At 55.7% G+C, this 16,769-nt stretch overlaps 2 protein-coding genes across 5 annotated transcripts; one reads left to right on the forward strand and one right to left on the reverse strand.

The window, feature by feature from the left end:
- The first annotated feature begins 1,743 nt into the window (after window positions 1–1,743).
- Window positions 1,744–13,235, forward strand: Pias3 (protein inhibitor of activated STAT 3). Of its 4 annotated transcripts, none has more exons than XM_090334149.1 (14): window positions 1,744–1,862; window positions 5,901–6,318; window positions 6,716–6,800; window positions 7,317–7,367; window positions 7,868–7,958; window positions 8,362–8,496; window positions 8,646–8,751; window positions 9,238–9,311; window positions 9,935–10,095; window positions 10,400–10,533; window positions 10,614–10,782; window positions 10,882–11,027; window positions 11,389–11,426; window positions 11,882–13,235. In XM_090334149.1, the coding sequence occupies exons 2-14, from the start codon at window positions 5,904–5,906 to the stop codon at window positions 12,146–12,148; spliced, it is 1,872 nt and encodes a 623-aa protein (XP_090190275.1). In that variant the 5' UTR covers window positions 1,744–1,862; window positions 5,901–5,903; the 3' UTR covers window positions 12,149–13,235. The 4 variants fall into 4 exon arrangements, with proteins under 4 accessions (XP_090190275.1, XP_090190272.1, XP_090190273.1 ...); XM_090334146.1 differs by lacking the exon at window positions 1,744–1,862 and adding an exon at window positions 2,295–2,424; XM_090334147.1 differs by lacking the exon at window positions 1,744–1,862 and adding an exon at window positions 2,295–2,424 and having other exon boundaries at window positions 10,897–11,027.
- Window positions 12,609–15,899, reverse strand: Nudt17 (nudix hydrolase 17). The gene is made up of 8 exons (XM_090334151.1): window positions 15,700–15,899; window positions 15,330–15,510; window positions 15,190–15,215; window positions 14,964–15,056; window positions 14,632–14,730; window positions 14,337–14,473; window positions 13,482–13,637; window positions 12,609–13,363 (listed from the first exon to the last, which is right to left on the reverse strand). The coding sequence occupies exons 1-7, from the start codon at window positions 15,889–15,891 to the stop codon at window positions 13,484–13,486; spliced, it is 882 nt and encodes a 293-aa protein (XP_090190277.1). The 5' UTR covers window positions 15,892–15,899; the 3' UTR covers window positions 12,609–13,363; window positions 13,482–13,483.
- Window positions 15,900–16,769: the final 870 nt, after the last annotated feature.

Raw genomic sequence — 16,769 nt, forward strand, 5'->3', positions numbered from 1 at the left:
GAACAGTCATTATAACTGATGGGGTTAAGAACATGGCCAAATCACCCAGAGTCTATAGTTTATATCAGGGCTTACTTTTTGTGTGTGTGCTGGTCCTGGGGCTTGAATTCAAGGCCTGAGCTCTGTTCCTAAGCTTTTTGCTCAATGCTGATGCTCTACCACTTGAGATATAGCTCCAGTTCTGGCTGTTGGATGGAAAATAGAAGGCAAGGGTCTCTTGGACTTTCAGGTCTCAGCTTCTTGAGTTGCTAGGATTACAGGTATATGCTATAGGTACTTGGCTTAATTCCCTGAATCACACCTATCTGTACCTCAACTCCCTTTTCCATCCCAATCCATGCTCCTCCCCCCCCTCTGGTACCCATCCTGGGGTTTGAATTCAAATCCTGGACAGTATCCTCGAGCTTTTTCCACATAATATTGGTGCCCTACTACTTGAGCCACTGGCTTTTTGGTGGTTAATTAGAAGTAAGGGACTTTCCTGCCCTGGCTTCCTTGAACAAAAATCTTCTGATCTCAGCTTCTAGAGTAGTTAGGATTACAGGTATAAGCCACTTGTGCTCGGCTTCTGGCATATATATATATATATATATATATATATATATATATATATATATATAATTGGAGATAAGAGTTTCATAAACTTCCAAGCTGGCTCCAAACTGCCATCCTCATATCTCAGCCTAGTTAAGATCTCTTGATCACAGGTGTGAGCACACTGTGTGTGTGTGTGTGTGTGTACTGGGGTTTAAACTCAGGGTAAGGATGTTCTCTTGTCCTAGCTTTCCCCACTCATGGCTGATGCTCTACTACATGAGCCACAGCTCCACTTCCAGCTTTTTGCTGGTTCATGAATTTTTTTTTTTTTTGTCCATCGTGGGACTTGAATTCTGGGCGCTGTCCCTGAGTTCTTCAGCTCAAGGCTACCGCCCTACCCCTTGTGCCACAGCGCCACTTTCAGTTTTCTGGTGGTTAATTGAAAATAAGACACAGACTTTAGTGTCGGGGCTGGCTTTGAACCTCGATCCTCAGATCTCAGCCTCCTGAGTAGGTAGGATGACAGGTGTGAGCCACCAGTGCCGGGTTTATTCCCTCCTTCACATGGTCACTGAGGCCCCAGACACCTGTGTCACGCTAAGAATTTTCTTAGTAATTAATACGTGCAGACTGTCCCCCAGTGGGTATCTTCACGGGTGTAGGAGCAGATTTACTCAGATGGGCATCGGTGCAGCTTCGGAGGCCTGGGCTCTGGAGGATAGGAGGCTGGGGGGGAGGGCGGGAGGACGAAAGACGTTTCTTACCCTCTTCGGCGGTAAGAAAGTTTCCTCTCTTCTAAACCTCGGGATGCCTCTCTGATGGCTGCAAGTGCGCGGGGACCAGGGGTGCCCCCTGCAGAGCTGGGCGTGGGTCTACCTTCCGGGTCAGTCGCAGCCCAGGACTATCCTTGGGGCGGCAGAGACGCCATCGCAGGGCCCGGTGCAGACAGCTTCTCAGGCCGGCATTCCGGGCCCCCGCCGCAGCCCCGCACGCCGGGGCTGAGCACGGCGCGGGCCCACGGCCAGCCCGGCCCGGCTCGGAACCGGGCCGCCGCCGCCGCCGCCGCTGGGCTGGCTGGACCAGTTCATTTCCCCCGCCAGGCCGGGAGCCCCGCCCCCTCCCCGAGGCCCCGCCCCCTGCCCCGGGCCCCGCCCCCTCCCCCAGGGTCCCGCCCCGCCCCTCCTGCCCTCCCCGCGGTCCCGGCCGGCCCCGGAGAGGACAGCCTCCGCGGGAACCCGGGCCGGGCGGGGCCGCGGCGTCCAGCTGTGCACCGAGCTCGGGCGGCCGCCGGGCCGGTGCCCTGCCCGCGCCCCCGCCCTCCGCTGGTAAGTCTCGCTGCTCTCCACAACAAACTTTGTTATGTGGGTCCCGAGTGCAGACCGGAGCCGACCGGTGGCTGATGGGGGTGGGGGGGGCGGAGGGCCGGGAGGAGCTGCGGCGCCGCTCCGCCCCCGGGCCCCCGACCGCCCGCACCCCGATCGGGGCACCCCGGCGGCGGCGGGTTCAACTTCACAACGCGGGTTCCCGCTCCGGGCCTTTCCCCCCCTCCGGTCCCCCCTCCTCCTTCCCGCCCCGCGTCGTCGGCTCCGGGAGCCGCCCCGCCCATCTCCGCCCCGCCGGACCTCCGATCGCGGGGCGCGGGACCCCGCTCGAGCCCACCGCCCGCCGGGGGCCAGCCGCGGCCGGCGGAGGGCGGGGCCGCGGGGCCGGCGTGCCCGGGGCTGCGGGCGGGGCGGGGCGGGCGGCGTCGAGCCGGACGGGGCGGAGCAGGCGGCATTTGCGGCCGGCGCCGGGGCGGAGAGTTGCGCGCCGGTCCCTGAGCCTGAGCTCGGGCCGGGGCTGGGGCGCCTGCGATGTCTCAAGATGGCGGAGCTGGGCGAATTGAAGGTACCCGCCCTCCCCGCGCCGTCGGGCCCGGCCCGGAGGGCGTCGAGGCGGAGGGCGGCCGGGGCCGGGCGGCCGGGGCTCCGGCGGCGCCGGGGCGAGGCGGGCCTCGGCCGCCGGGGACCGGCGCGGGGCGGCGGCGGGCGCGGCGGTTCTGAGGCCGGGCTCGGGGCGGGGCCGCGACCGGCGCGGGGGTGGGTGGGGCCGAGGGCCGCCGCCGTCGGGAGCCGGTGCGGGGGTGAGTGTGCAGGGGTGGGTGGGGCCAGGGGAGCCGCTGCCGAGGCCCGGGCGCGGGGGCGGGGCCGCAGGCCGGGCGGTGTGCAGGGGCGGTGTGCAGGGGCGGTGTGCAGGGGTGTGCATGCAGCGTCGGCGTGCTGGGGGGTACGCAGCGGTGGGTGTGTGGGGGCGGGTGTGCAGGCATGGGGTGCACGGACAGGTGTGCAGGCGTGGGGTGCCGGGACAGGTGTGCAGGCGTGGGGTGCCGGGACAGGTGTGCAGGTGTGGGGTGCAGGGACAGGTGTGCAGGCGTGGGGTGCAGGGACAGGTGTGCAGGCGTGGGGTGCAGGGACAGGTGTGCAGGCGTGGGGTGCAGGGACAGGTGTGCAGGCGTGGGGTGCAGGGACAGGTGTGCAGGCGCGGGGTGCAGCGACAGGTGTGCAGGCGTGGGGTGCCAGGACGGGTCGGTCCTCCAGCGGGAGCCCTTGTAGGGGCAGAGTCGTGGGGTGGGGAGAGCATGAGCCAAATGTGCAAGATGTGACCTAGGGTACAGGTAAGGCAGGCAGGCCCGGGACGGCAGAGACTTCGGGGCTGCGGCTAGTCGTCTGTGCCCTGGGCAGTGCCAGTGTGTGGCCCCGAGACTCCGGGGAGAGGGCATCCTGCAGATGAAGAGGAAGATGGGCCTGCCTCAGGTCCTGAGAGCTGGAACCTGAGTGGGAAGGAGGGAAGTTACAGGCAAAGGCAGTGGAGGAATGAATGAAGACATGACAGGAGGGTGGGGAGAGAGTGGAGAGGGAAGTTTCCCATCACATTCTTGAAAAGGTGGGCCAGGCACCTGCAATCCTAGCTGAGAACTGAGCATCGCAGTTCAAAGCTTGCCTAGGCAGGAAAGATCATGACACTCCTATCTCCAATTGACCATCAGAAAGCTGAAAGAGGAGTGTTGACTCAAATGGTAGCTTGCCAGCCTTGAGCTGTGGGACAGTGCCCAGGTCCTGAGTTCAAGCCCCACTATCAGTGCGCACACACACACACACATGTCCAGTCCAAGCTGAAGCTTCCAGTGGAGGACTGGCAGGGCTTGCCTATGACATGGTTTCTTAAAGAGTCACAGGTGGGAATTTCCACCACCACAGTGCTGAGGGAACCACATCAGAGGACATGACACAGAATCTTAAATCACTGGTTCTTCCCCCTGCCTCCTGCCTCTGACCTATCCTTTGAGGTTTTGCTATGGCACTGAGCAGGTATGAGGTCAACTCATGGATCCTAGGCCATTTATTTATTTAGTATTGGGGCTTGAACTGTGGGCTTTTGTGCTGTTTAAGAATAGCTTTTGTCAGTCAAGGCTGCTGCTCTGTCAGTTGGAGCCACAGTTCCATTTCTGGCTTTTTGGTAGTTAATTGCAGACAAAGTCTCACGGACTTTCCTACCCAGGTGACTTTGAATCAGGGTCTGCAGATCTCTTAATGCTATGTAGTCCCTGGTGCCTGTCTCAGACCCCTTTGAAGGAACTTTTTTTTTTTTTTGCTGGGGAGGGGGGCAGGGTGTGCCTGGATTAGGTCTTGAACTCTAGGCCTGGATCTTGAGCTTTTTTTTTTTTTTTGCCAGTCCTGGGCTTTGAACTCAGGGCCTGAGCACTGTCCTTGGGCTTTCTCAAGGTTAGCACTCTACCATTTGAGCCTCAGCACCACTTCCGGCTTCTTTCTGTATATATGGTATCGAGGAATCGAACCCTGGTCTTGGTGCATGCTAGGCAAGCACTCTACCTCTAGGCCAAACTCCTGCCCCATTGTGCCTGAGCTTTTGTGTTCAAGGCTAGTTAGTGCTCTACCATTTGAGCTATAGCTCCACTTTTGGATTTTTGGTGGTAATTGGAGGTGAGGCTTATAGAATTTCTTACGTGGGATGGTCTTGAACCTTAGTCCTCAGATCTCAGCCTCCAGAGTAGCTACAATTACAGATGTGAGTCACTAGTGCCCAGCTGGAGTTTTTGATGTAGTTGTCTTGGCCCAGCAGTCCTGTCTCATTCTTTCAGTGTCTTTGTGAGAACCATGTCTGTAGGTGTGTATGTGTGTGTGTGTGTGTGTGTGTGTTTCTTCATGGAGGAGAAGCTGGAAACTGGTTCTTGGCAAGTAAACAGGTAATTACTCAGCATACATGAATTTATGATCTTCCCTATGAGTTTTCATCCTGTGTTACCCTGCAGAAAAATAGGACTGAGAATGGTTATGTAAATGAGTGCAAGGAAGGATCTGGGGAGTGAGGAGAATTGAACTCTGACCTACCAACTTTGGCAGTGCCCCAGGCTGGGAGGCTCAACTCTTGTCCTGTCCACCTGTCCACTTGTGATGCAGATATGGGGGAGGATGGAGGTTGAAGGCCAGCTCTGAGGGCTGGAGAGAACCACAAATAAACTCGGCTTGGTGGTGAGCCCCTGTAATCGTAGTTGGGAAAAAGCACTAGTATGAGGACCCTGATGTGAGGCTGGCCGTGGGCAAAAAGAGGAGACTCTTGGAAATGTAAGCAAGTTTGGGGGCATGGCTCAAGTGGTAGAGTGGCTACATAGCACACAAAGTCCTAAGTTAAACACAAAACAACAGGGGCCTGGAGGTTGGCCTAGTGGTAGGTAGAATGCTTGCCTAGCATGCACAAAGACCTCAGTCTGATTCCTCGGTATCATACACAGAAAAGCCAGGAGTGGTGCAGTGGCTCAAGTGGTAAAGCGCTAGCCTTGAGAAAGTCCAAGAACAGTGCTCAGGCCCTGAGCCCAAGCTCAGGACTGGCACACACACACACACACACACAAAATCAATAAAAGTTGGCCATTGAAGCTTGAGGCTTGGAAGTGACTTTGGGGGGAGGAAGAGGTTGGGAGGGGTGGTCTGAGGCCATGACCCCCCAGCCATCTGTCCCCTTTCTTCCCTGGGGGGCTGCTGGCCTGAATCCACTCTCCTCTCCGCCATCTCCTATCTTTCATCTTCCCTGGAGGCTGGGATGAGTGGAGGGTCTGAGCAGGGGAAGGGAGGGGACAGATAATCCGATTATGTATGAGAGAGTTAGGGGGCCCAAGGGGTGTATGTGCTTTCTGCCATCTTCTCTCCCATTGGTCAGCACCCAGACATAGGAAGCTCTGGGAGGTGGGGGCCAGAGCCAGGCTAGCATGGCACTTGAGATGCCCCCTGGGCCAGGCCCACTGCCCCTTCCTGCTGCCCAGCCTGTCAGTGTTCTGGGGGTTCTCAAGCCCTTCTCTTCTTCTACAGCACATGGTGATGAGTTTCCGAGTGTCTGAGCTCCAGGTACTCCTTGGTTTTGCTGGCCGGAACAAGAGTGGACGGAAGCACGAGCTTCTGGCCAAGGCCTTACACCTCCTCAAGTCCAGCTGCGCCCCCAGTGTCCAGATGAAAATCAAGGAACTCTACCGCCGGCGCTTTCCCCGGAAGCCGCTGGGGCCTTCCGACCTCTCCCTGCCCTCCCTGCCCCCTGGCTCCTCTCCTGTGGGCTCTCCCGGCCCTCTAGCTCCCATCCCCCCAGCTCTCCTGACCCCTGGTACCTTACTGGGCCCCAAGCGTGAGGTGGATATGCACCCCCCTTTGCCCCAGCCCGTACACCCCGATGTCACCATGAAACCATTGCCCTTCTATGAAGTCTACGGGGAGCTCATCCGGCCAACCACCCTCGGTATGGCGTTTTGCCGTCCCCCAGTCTTTCTAAGGTGCCAGGGTTCTTTTGTTTTTGGTGTCAGTACTGAGGCTCAAACTAGGGTCCTGGGCACTGTCCCTTAGCTTTTTCTCTTAAGGCTGGTGCTCTACCACTGGAGCCATACCTTCACATCAGACTTTTTGGTGATTAATTAGAAATAAGAGTCTCATAGACTTTGTTGCCCAGGCTGGTTTTGAACTGTGATCCTCATGGGATCTCAGCCTCCTGAGTAGCTAAGGATTATAGGTGTGAATCACCAGTGCCCAGCTAGACTCGTTTGGTTGGACTCCTTTCTTCAGTGTTAGTCCTCTGGGATGAGCAATTTAGGGTGGCTGTCTTGCTTGGGCTTGGAAATAACCGTGTATTGTGTCTTTAGCATCTACTTCTAGCCAGCGATTTGAGGAAGCACACTTTACCTTTGCCCTCACACCCCAACAAGTGCAGCAGATTCTCACATCCAGGTATGTCTTTCTTCTTTCTGTCTTCCTGCCTCATTCCTGGTGCTTCTCCTGGTCTCTGCTCCCTCACTCCTCCTTTCCCTCCCACCCCCACTCCCCATACCCCTGCCTTTCTCTCCCTTGTGTATCTCTTCTCTCAGTCTACTGGATGTTTTAACTGTGTGTGTGTGTGTGTGTGTGTGCGCGCGCGCGCGCACGCGCATACATACGTGTATACATATGCATGTGCACATGGAAGTATTGGAGCTTGAACTTGGGGCCTCACACTCTTGCTTGGCTTTTTTGTTCGTGGCTGGCACTCTACCATGTGAACCACAGCTCCACTTTCAACTTTTTTGCTGGTTCATTGGCGATGAGTTTCATCCTTGTTTGCTCAGGCCGACTTTGAACTGCCATCCTCAGATCTCAGCTTCCTGAGCAGCTAGGAGAGTAGGTGGGAGCCATCAGTGCCTGAGTCCGTTCTCCCCAATTCGCTGAAGGCTGTATTCCACTATCTCTCTTCTTCTCTCCCTGTTTCAGAGAGGTTCTGCCAGGAGCCAAATGTGACTACACTGTCCAGGTGCAGCTGAGGTGAGTTCCCTCTGCCCTGAGAGGCGCCTATAAAGGAGAAGGGGAGTGAACTTGGGGTGTGACATGTACTCCTGTCCTCAGTCTGGCACACTCACACCAGTCCTGGGACATATTGGATGCTGAGGGCTTCCGATAACTGTGAATGACTTTCTGGAGTCCCCTGCCTCTATGCCAGACTAAACTGAGGAAACTGCCTCAGCTGGGTAGTGTCAGTGGCTTATTCCTGTCATCCTGGCTACCCAGGAGGCTGACATTGGAAGATTCTGGTTTGAAGCCAGCCTGGGTAGCAAAGTCTATGAGACTCTTTATCTCCAATTATCTTCCAACAAAAAGCTGGAAATGGAGGTGTGGCTCAAGTGGTAGTCTGTCAGCCTGGAGGGGAAAAGCCAAAGGAGAGTGCGAGGCCCTGAGTTCAAGCCCTAGTAATGACACTAAAAAAAACCCAAAACAAACAGAGCTGCCTCCCTCCTTCCCTCTCCTTGTCTGTCATCTCTTGCCAGGTTCTGCCTCTGTGAGACCAGCTGCCCACAGGAAGATTATTTTCCTCCCAACCTCTTTGTCAAGGTCAATGGGAAACTGTGCCCCCTGCCGGTAAATACTTTTCCCTCTGGTATTTGATTCCTGAATATTATCTGCAAACTTACTGTGAAGCCCAGTGCTGAGAGGCAGTGAGTCTCGAATCAATAGCATGTACAGAGAGGGCATTAGAATGGGGCTGAATACACTTCCTGGCAGAGCCAGAGGAGGGATATTTGTTCAATCCAAAGGTTCCAGAAAGTCATGACCCCAGAGCTGAAAGCTGGAATAGGTACATTGCTGTTGATCCCATTCAGGGCCTCAGCAAATGGAATTCCTCTGTTGATTAGTAAATAAGCCGTCTGCACACAGCCCTAGCTGGCCTTCCTTCGAGGGAGGGAGGGAGGAAGCAGAGGTTTCTTCTGTTGTTGGAGCAGTGCTTCCTCTCCACTGACCAGTCCCCTCCCCCAACTCCCAGGGCTACCTTCCCCCCACTAAGAATGGGGCTGAGCCTAAGAGGCCTAGCCGCCCCATTAACATCACAGCCCTGGCTCGACTCTCAGCCACCGTGCCCAACACCATCGTGGTCAACTGGTCCTCCGAGTTTGGACGGGTGAGCACAGCTGGTGGGAGATCACCAGGGGTCGTAGCTCGGGACACATCTTCCTCGCCCACTGTCTCTGGTCTTCAGGAGTCAAATGGGGTGGCGGTGGTGGTATAAGGAACAGAGGCTAATTCTCCCCCCCCACCCCCCACAAGTAGAATTACTCCTTGTCTGTGTACCTGGTGAGGCAGTTGACAGCAGGGACCCTTCTGCAAAAACTCAGAGCAAAGGGTATCCGGAACCCAGACCACTCCCGGGCGCTGAGTGAGTAACACCCCCTCCTCCCCCTTGTGTGGCTCAGAGCCTGGCCCTCCAGCCTTCCTCTTGTCACACGAACCCCAGTAGTCCCCCAGCTTCCTTCCCTTTGTGTTTGAGGTGCTGGACCATTCGGGCAGCTTCAGTCAGGTCTATCTGCTCCATACCTCCCAGACCCGAACCCCAGCTCTACTTGCCAAGGGTTGTCCTTCCCTGAGCACCTTGGGGGGCCGGCATCTCTTCTAACCTCACATCCATCCCTTCCAGGCCATCTCTTACCCCAGCACGTGTCCCGCTGCCATCTTAAGCCTCTTCAAGAATGGCACCCCTTTCCATATCTGCCTGTCGAGTCCAGTTCCACCCTGTGTCATGTCCCACTGGTCCCCAAACACCGGCTCCCAGCTGGTACTCAGCCAGGGCCATCTGCTTTTAGCTCCACCAACTCCTGGGCTTTCTACAGCCTTGCTCACCCTTGGCTTTGGCTTCTTGTTTCAGTCAAGGAGAAATTAACTGCTGACCCCGACAGTGAAGTGGCCACGACAAGTCTCCGGGTGTCCCTTATGTGCCCGGTGGGTACAAGGGAAAGGGAAATGTCTGTGTGTGAGGGGTACACTGTGGACTCTAATGAAGGTGCCTAGCAATGCTCGGGGTGGGGGAATCTCCAGGGGTAGGAGATTTTATTTACGTATGTACCCAGAAGTTTCATTTTGACATGTCCAAGTATACATGTCATGCGTCAGACCCCCTCCATCACTCCCTCACCCCACCCCAAAACCAGTCTCAGCTTCACTGTGCCCTGTTCACACCTGTTCATAGTGACTCACCCATGCTATTCTCCTTCACCCTCTCTAGGACTGGCCTCCCTATCATTCTTTTTCTGTTTTTGGTGCCAGTCTTGGGGTTTGAACTCAGGGCCTGGGTGCTGTCCCTGAGCATCTTTATGCTCAAGGCTAGCAGGCTATCACTGGAGCCACACACAGTGCCACTGTCAGCTTTTTCTGAGTAGTTTATTGGAGATAAGAGTCTCACAGACTTTCCTTCCCAGGCTGGCTTTGAACTGTGATTATCGTATCTCCGCTTCTTGAGTAGTTAGGATGACAGGCGTGAGCCATTGGCTCCTCTGCTTTCTTTTTTGAAGGGTCTGTTAATGGTATGTGGTGGGGATGTGACTGGAGCACTCTCTTCTCTACAGCTTGGGAAAATGCGGCTGACTGTCCCCTGCCGTGCCCTGACCTGTGCCCACCTACAGAGCTTCGATGCTGCCCTTTATCTACAGATGAACGAGAAGAAGCCAACCTGGACGTGCCCTGTGTGTGACAAGAAGGCTCCTTACGAGTCTCTTATTATTGATGGGTGAGGACATTTACTTCCTCTCATCTGTGACATCCATTAGGGCCCCTCCACTCCTTTTATGCCAGTCCTGGGACTTGAACTCAGAGCCTCACACTCCCACTTGGCTTTTTCACTCCAGGCTAGATCTACAAGTGCTCTATCTGCTGAACTACAGCCCCAGCTCTTACATTAATATTCTAATGACAACTCAGATCTAGTAGGGTAATACTTGCTTTACAGATGAGGGAACTGAGGTACAGAAAGGTGCTGCAGGATTACCACCACTGTTGTCGCCGTCTCATCCCCTGTCTTTCCACTCCCTTAGTTTATTCATGGAGATTCTTAATTCCTGTTCGGATTGTGAGGAGATCCAGTTCATGGAAGATGGATCCTGGTGCCCAATGAAACCCAAGAAGGAGGCATCTGAGGTTTGCCCCCCGCCAGGGTATGGGCTGGATGGTGAGTGACCCCCTGTCCCCCAGCCAAACTACATCCTCGGTGGCCCTTCTTCTGAGACATAGCCCTCTCACCATCCCCAGGCCTCCAGTATAGTGCAGTCCAAGAAGGAAATGCACTGGAAAGTAAGAAGAAGGTTGAAGTGATTGACTTGACCATAGAAAGCTCATCTGACGAGGAAGATCTGCCCCCTGCCAAGAAGCATTGCCCTGTCCCCTCAGCCGCCATCCCAACCCTACCTGGAAGCAAAGGGTATGTGGAAATGGCAGAGGATGAGATGGGAGGCAAGGGAATGGTGGAGGGAGGGGACAGAGAGGGAACTTGAGCACCTGTGGTTCACGAGCCTCCCAGGTCTTCTGTCCACAGAGTCCTGACATCCGGTCACCAGCCATCCTCGGTGCTGCGGAGTCCGGCAGGCACACTGGGCAGTGACTTCCTGTCCAGTCTCCCAATACACGACTATCCACCAGCCTTCCCCCTAGGGGCCGATATCCAAGGTATGACCTTGCCCAGAGCTCCTGCTCCTTTCCAAAGCAAAGGGAACTGTGTGTGCATGCCCATCCTAGGACTTGAACTTGGGGCTTGGGCACTGGCCTGTAGCTTTTCCACTCAAGGCTGGTGTGTTGCCACTTGAGCCAGAGCTCTACTTCCAGCTTTCTGCTGGTTGATTTGAGATAAGAGTCTCACTGACTTTCTTGCCCGGGCTGACTTCTAAGTGTGACCCTCAGCTCTTAGCCTCCCGAGCTGCTGGGATGACAGGCGAGCCGCCGGTGCAGGTCCAGCAGGAACTCTTGTCTTACGGAGATGAAAGCAGCAGCTGGGAGGCTCATTTGAAATTTTTTTTTTTTTTCTTACCAGGTTTAGATTTATTTTCTTTCCTTCAGACAGAAAGTCAGGTAAGTAATGCCTTCTTTTCTCCGAAGATCTGAGCCTGGAAGCATCCTTTTTAGGCTCCCTTCCATTCCCATCTTCCCCAAGGACCTACGTCTGCTTTTCAGTGAGGGAAAGGATAATGTAGCAGCTTTCTTTTCTTACTTCCTCCTCCAACTAACAGTGTGTGTTGGGAGCTGTTTGGTTCAGAAGTTTCAGTATAACTTCTCCCCCTATTCCCCCTCCCATTCCTCCCCCTCCCCCATCCAGACCTGCCCGGACATTCCACACATATTAGAGGCCTACATTTAAGAACCTAGCCAGCTGAGCTGTTGGGCTGTGGAAAGGCAGGGCAAAGGGGAGGGGTTCAAGGAAGTGAGGCAGAGTAAGAGAATACCTGATAGTATATGGAAATGAATAGAGGGATGGAGGTGGTTCCAATCAGGGAGAAATCTTAATCTGTGCCCTTAACTCCTCCCAGCACTACGGACCTTCTGTCATCACCTCCATAGACGAACAGGATACCCTGGGCCACTTCTTCCAGTACCGGGGGGCTCCCTCCCACTTTCTGGGCCCACTGGCCCCCACGTTGGGGGGCTCCCACCGCAGCTCCACTCCAGCCTCCGCTCCTGGCCGGGTCAGCAGCATTGTGGCTCCTGGGGGGGGGCTGGGGGCGGGGCCTGGAGCAGCCCTGTCTTCCGCTCCCTCTCTGGCTGGCTGTCGTTCGGACGTCATCTCCCTGGACTGAGTTCTTTGCTGTGGAACCTTTGCTGCCCCTAACATTGAGAGAACCTACTGTGGAGGCCAGCCCTGGCTGCTCTGACTGCTCAGGGGTCTTGGGCACAAAGCCAGACAGATCTTCATGGACCCCTACTCTGGGCCTCATTTCTGCCTAGTGTGACCCACCATACCTGAAGGGTTAACACGGAACCTCTTTGGAAGGACATTGGGGTCTACTTTTGGAAAGGCTCTTTAGGTGGGGGTGTGCTCACTAGGTAAAGTAGGCTAGTGGGGGGCATGTGAGTTCTGAGGGGAACAGCCATCCTCGCATCCACGGCCTGCTGGAGAAAGGGCCCTTCTCTCGGTGCCCTCTTTCTCAAGGTGCCCTCTACCAAACCAGCTAGCCATGCTTCTCTTGTTCATTCCGTTCCATTTGGCCACACAGTTGGCGAAATCGAGTCAGGCAATTTCAGAGATAAACAGAGAAGTCTATTTTGGGTTGCAGAGTTTTTCTTTTTCTTTTGTACATAAACTAAGAAAAACCAAAATACTCCAAAGATGGACTTCCCCTGTCTGTCCAGTCTGACGGAGGAGGAGACAAGGCCTTAGCTGACCCCAGGGATTAGGGAGCAGGGAGAGCCTGGCCTATCAACTCGGCTCTATGTTTATTGATATATTTAATTTCACGGTTTTGTTTTTCTTGCAGTGCTGGGGATTGAACCCAGGGCCTCTATTATGTTCTAGGCAAATGCTATATCTTAGTTGAGGTAGAGCCCTTGTGTATGTATTTTGTTTCTGAGAAAGGGTATCACTGAGTTGCCTGGGATGGTCCTGAACTCATGATCCTCCTGCTTCTGGGTAGCTGGGATTCAGGAGTCTGCTACCATGCCTGGCTCAAGTTCACAGTATTTCTTATGCCAAACATCCCAGGACCTAAACCACTAGAGGCCTATGTCCCTGTGGTGAGGCCTGACTTTTTCTGCACCTTTTTTGGGAAGACCCTTCTACCTTCCTTCCCAGTCTTTTTCCAGGCCACAGGACCTATGTTGTAATTTTACTTTTTATTCCCAAAGTTGTAGCAAAATTCTCACCCGTAATAAAGGTTGTGACTATTGTGTGAGTGTCATGGACGTGGGTCCACTCTCCGGTGCCCTGGTTTGGGGGGTGGGGGAGGAGGCTCCAAAGATTCCCATGTTGTCTTCTTTCTTTACTGTCTCAGGGTCCATATGAGCTCCACTTGCACCTGAAGGGGCAGCAGCGTGAGATAGAGCACTCCTAAGAGAACTGGCTCCCCTCTCCCCGCCTAGAGAATACTAGAGCATTGTGGCCCAATGCTCAGGAACCCGCATGTCACTCCTCACCTTTATCTGTCCAGATGTTGCAACCAGAGCCCAAGGGCAAACTTGGTTCCAGTGCTGACCCTCTCTTGGTCCTCTGCGGAGGTGGGAGTTGTCCGGAGCAGGGTGCTCATGGGCAGGGCCAGAGGCCGGGGTTCTCCATCCTCCAATTCCATTGCACTGGATTACAACACCGTCTGTCTGGGTTGTGCTTTGGAGCTTGCAAAGCTTAGGTTATTTAACCTCCCACCTACTGCAGGTGGTGGGTGTTTCCCTCATTCTACAGAAAGGAAATGTGTTGAGGGTTGTTGGAATGACTGCTCCTGTGGAAGAGCTAAGACACAAATCTTCAGTTCTCAGTGACAGCTGGTTGGAACAAGAACCCTTGGGAATTTGGCGGCCACCATTGTCTGGTTTTCTGAATGTGTACACTTGCTGATCCTGAGGCTTGACCTCAGGGCCTGGGCTCTGTCCCTGAGCTTTGATAGCTCCAGGGTAGGGCACTACTACTTGAGCCACAACTCCAGCCTTACTGACTACGGCCCAGGCTGGATTTGCACCATGAGTCTCAGATTTCTACCTCCTGAGGAGCTGGGATTAAAGACTGGCACCACCCCTGAGTAGCTTTACTTCTTTCTGGTTCTCTGTGTGTGTGTGTATGGGTCCACCTGTGCTAACTGGTCCTGGGGCTTGAACTCAGGGTCTGGGTGCTCAAGGCTAGTGCTCTGCCACTTGCTGCCAGTGTATGCTTTGAACCTTGGTCATAGATCTCAGCTTCCTGAGTCCCTAGAATTACACTCGTGAGTCAATTCTGCCTTGAAAAGAGGAAAGTAAGTGAACTCTGTGTGTATGTGGCCTAAGAGAGAAAGGATTTCTTACGAGACGGAGGGTGGCAGGTCCTGGGGGAGAGAGCATGGCGTCTCTGTCCCATCTTCTGTGGCAGCAATTGCAGCTGCCACATCTGGTTCCAGCCAAGTGAAGGCACTCACCTCCTCTGGGTTTGGTTGAATTTTGGCCTGGGAATAGTTAACATTGATCCTCTGAATCTCTCCCTAATCACATCCACAGAGTGAAGAACTGGGGGCAGGGGTGAGGTTATCTCCCCCGCTTGCGCTTAATTAGAGAACCAGGTTTGGGCTATTGTGATTTCTTTCTCATCCACCACCAGGCTTACCTGCAACTGCTGCTGTGACTCTGGAGAGGTGACAAGCAGATAGAGTACGAGGTGATGTCGTGTGGGGAGACCCCAGCTCAGCCTAGGAGGGTAGGCAGACTGAAGGAAACAAGTGAGATGTGCCTATTTCTGACACTTTGTAAGCAGAGATTTAGGGTGAAACTTGTTAGCCTCCAGCCTGGGAGGTGAAGGTAGCTAAGGTACAGGAAGGGCATGGGTTGTTGACTTGGAGGTGGCAGTCCATTCATACTCTGCCATACTCCCCGTTGGCCAGGGCAGTGGGGATGGTTTTGTGGACTTCAGGGGTGGTTGTAAACAAGGCCCCATCTCACCTCCCACAACCCCAGCGGGACCCAAGAAAACTGGCCGTGGGGAAGACACAGTCCACTTTCCTCCCGCAGCTCTCGGAGCCCTCCGTCCAACAGCTGGGGGGCAGAAGGGGACAGGTCAGGTCAAAGTGGCCAGAGCCCCACTCCAAGGCCTGTGAGCCCTTAGCCCACACCCAAGGCGGTCCCTCTGTCACAGAGTGAGCTGCAGATTGGACGGGCCGTCCAGTACCTCCTCCTCGGCTTCCACTTGTCCACCTGCAAGAAAGCAGGGCTGATGGGGGCGGCGGCCTGCCTAGGGATGGCACAGTTCGTAGTCCATGTCTGTGGGCGTGCTAGCCGTCTAGTCCTCCCCCCACGCCGAGCGCTCACCTGGGGGTACCCAGAGGTTGGGGGAAACCCTGAGTGTGCCAGTCCTTCGGGTCAGCAAGACTTTCTGGTCCTTGGATTGCAGAAGGACGGCCACACCCAGGCCCACGCCTCGGTCCCCAGGCAGGGCAGCCCGGGCTCTGGGCTGCTGCTCCAGGGCCGCAAACGGGCAGAAGGAGGGGCGCTGATGAGAGGAGCCCCCAGGTCAGGGAAGGCCGCGGGGAGGCCCCCAGGCCACCCCCCCCAGGGTCCCGGATGGCCCCAGAGGAGGCGCCGGCCCGCGAGTCCCCAAGGCCAAGGAGGAAGCGCTGCCCCCAGGCCCCCGCGGGTCCCCGAAGGCCGCATCCCGACCCCCGCAGTCCCTCTTCCCAACCTGGAGTGGAAGCCGGGCCGAGACGCCCGGAAACGGCCGGTCGGAGAGGACGAGCCGTCCCCGCTCGAGGCCGCAGTGCGTGGGCCACGGCCCGCGGCCGCGCCTGTGCCCCAGGCGGCCGCACAGGCTCTGCGCGAAGCCCGCGGGCGCGCGGCGTCCCGACAGCAGCAGCAGCACCCGGGCCTCCGCCATGGCCGGCGGGCGCCGTGGCCGCGGGCGCCTCCTGGCGGCCCTCCGGGGCTTCGCGCCCGCCCTCGAAGCCAGGCCGGGGGCGGGGCGGGCTCGGAGCCAGGGGTCCTCGGCCCGCAGGCCCACGGCTTGGCGCCCCGCTGCAGGAGGGAGGTCTCCCAGCCGGACGTCCAGTGGGCAGCCCTAGGAGCGCAGCCCAGGGCCCCAGCTCACTACGCTGAGCCCCAGCTCCAGCTCTTCCTAGATTGGGGGATGGAGGGTAGTGAATGTTTACTCCTCAAGACCCCAGCCTCCTGTGTGGCCAAGACTATTTGTAATAATACTGCCCCCTCCCCCCTCAGCGTACTGCAGACTTTTACCTCCTGAGCCGCGTCAACCCCAGCTCTCCAGCTTCCACTCGGTCCTGGTTCAAACCTTCCTCCTCTTCTGTCTTCACAGCCCAGCACCCACCGATCATTCTCTAGGCCCTATGGTTCTCTGTCCCCAGCACGCAGAACCAGGTAAGCGGGAACCCACCAGTCCTTAGTCCTTGCCTGGGTCTCTCTAGCTTCAGGGCTGACAGGACCATGGTCCCCTCTTCAGGGCACGTGGTATTTTGTAATTGTTCTCAAGAATTAGGCTGTCCCCCCTGGAATCCTTTTCCTTGGGAAACTTCTTAAATTTTATTTTGTGCCAGTATTGGGATTTAAACTCAGAGCCTCATGTTCTCATCATCTTTGCTCAAAGATAGCACTCTACTATTTGAGCTACCCTTCCACTTCTGGCATTTTGTTGGTCAGCTGGAATTAAGTCTCAGATTTATCTCACTGCCTTATATAAATTGATCCTTTAGCAACAAATTATATTGGTGATACTGAAATGATTTAGACTTGTCACTTAAG

This window comes from Megascapheus bottae, chromosome 6 (assembly GCF_031878675.1).
Source record: "Megascapheus bottae isolate mThoBot1 chromosome 6, mThoBot2.hap1, whole genome shotgun sequence".
NCBI classification, from domain to species: Eukaryota; Metazoa; Chordata; class Mammalia; order Rodentia; family Geomyidae; genus Megascapheus; species Megascapheus bottae.

Excerpts from the sequence above, each read along its gene's own strand:
- Pias3 (XM_090334146.1), top strand. The coding sequence starts at position 2,401 with ATGGCGGAGCTGGGCGAATTGAAG. Across the intron at positions 8,497-8,645 it reads GGTCCTCCGAGTTTGGACGG|AATTACTCCTTGTCTGTGTA; the intron begins GTGAGCACAGCT and ends CCCCACAAGTAG. Across the intron at positions 10,783-10,881 it reads ACCCTACCTGGAAGCAAAGG|GTCTTCTGTCCACAGAGTCC; the intron begins GTATGTGGAAAT and ends CGAGCCTCCCAG.
- Nudt17 (XM_090334151.1), bottom strand. The coding sequence starts at position 15,891 with ATGGCGGAGGCCCGGGTGCTGCTGCTGCTGTCGGGACGCCGCGCGCCC. Across the intron at positions 15,511-15,699 it reads CGGCCCGGCTTCCACTCCAG|CGCCCCTCCTTCTGCCCGTT; the intron begins GTTGGGAAGAGG and ends TCCTCTCATCAG. Across the intron at positions 15,057-15,189 it reads AAGTGGAAGCCGAGGAGGAG|CTGTTGGACGGAGGGCTCCG; the intron begins GTACTGGACGGC and ends TCTGCCCCCCAG.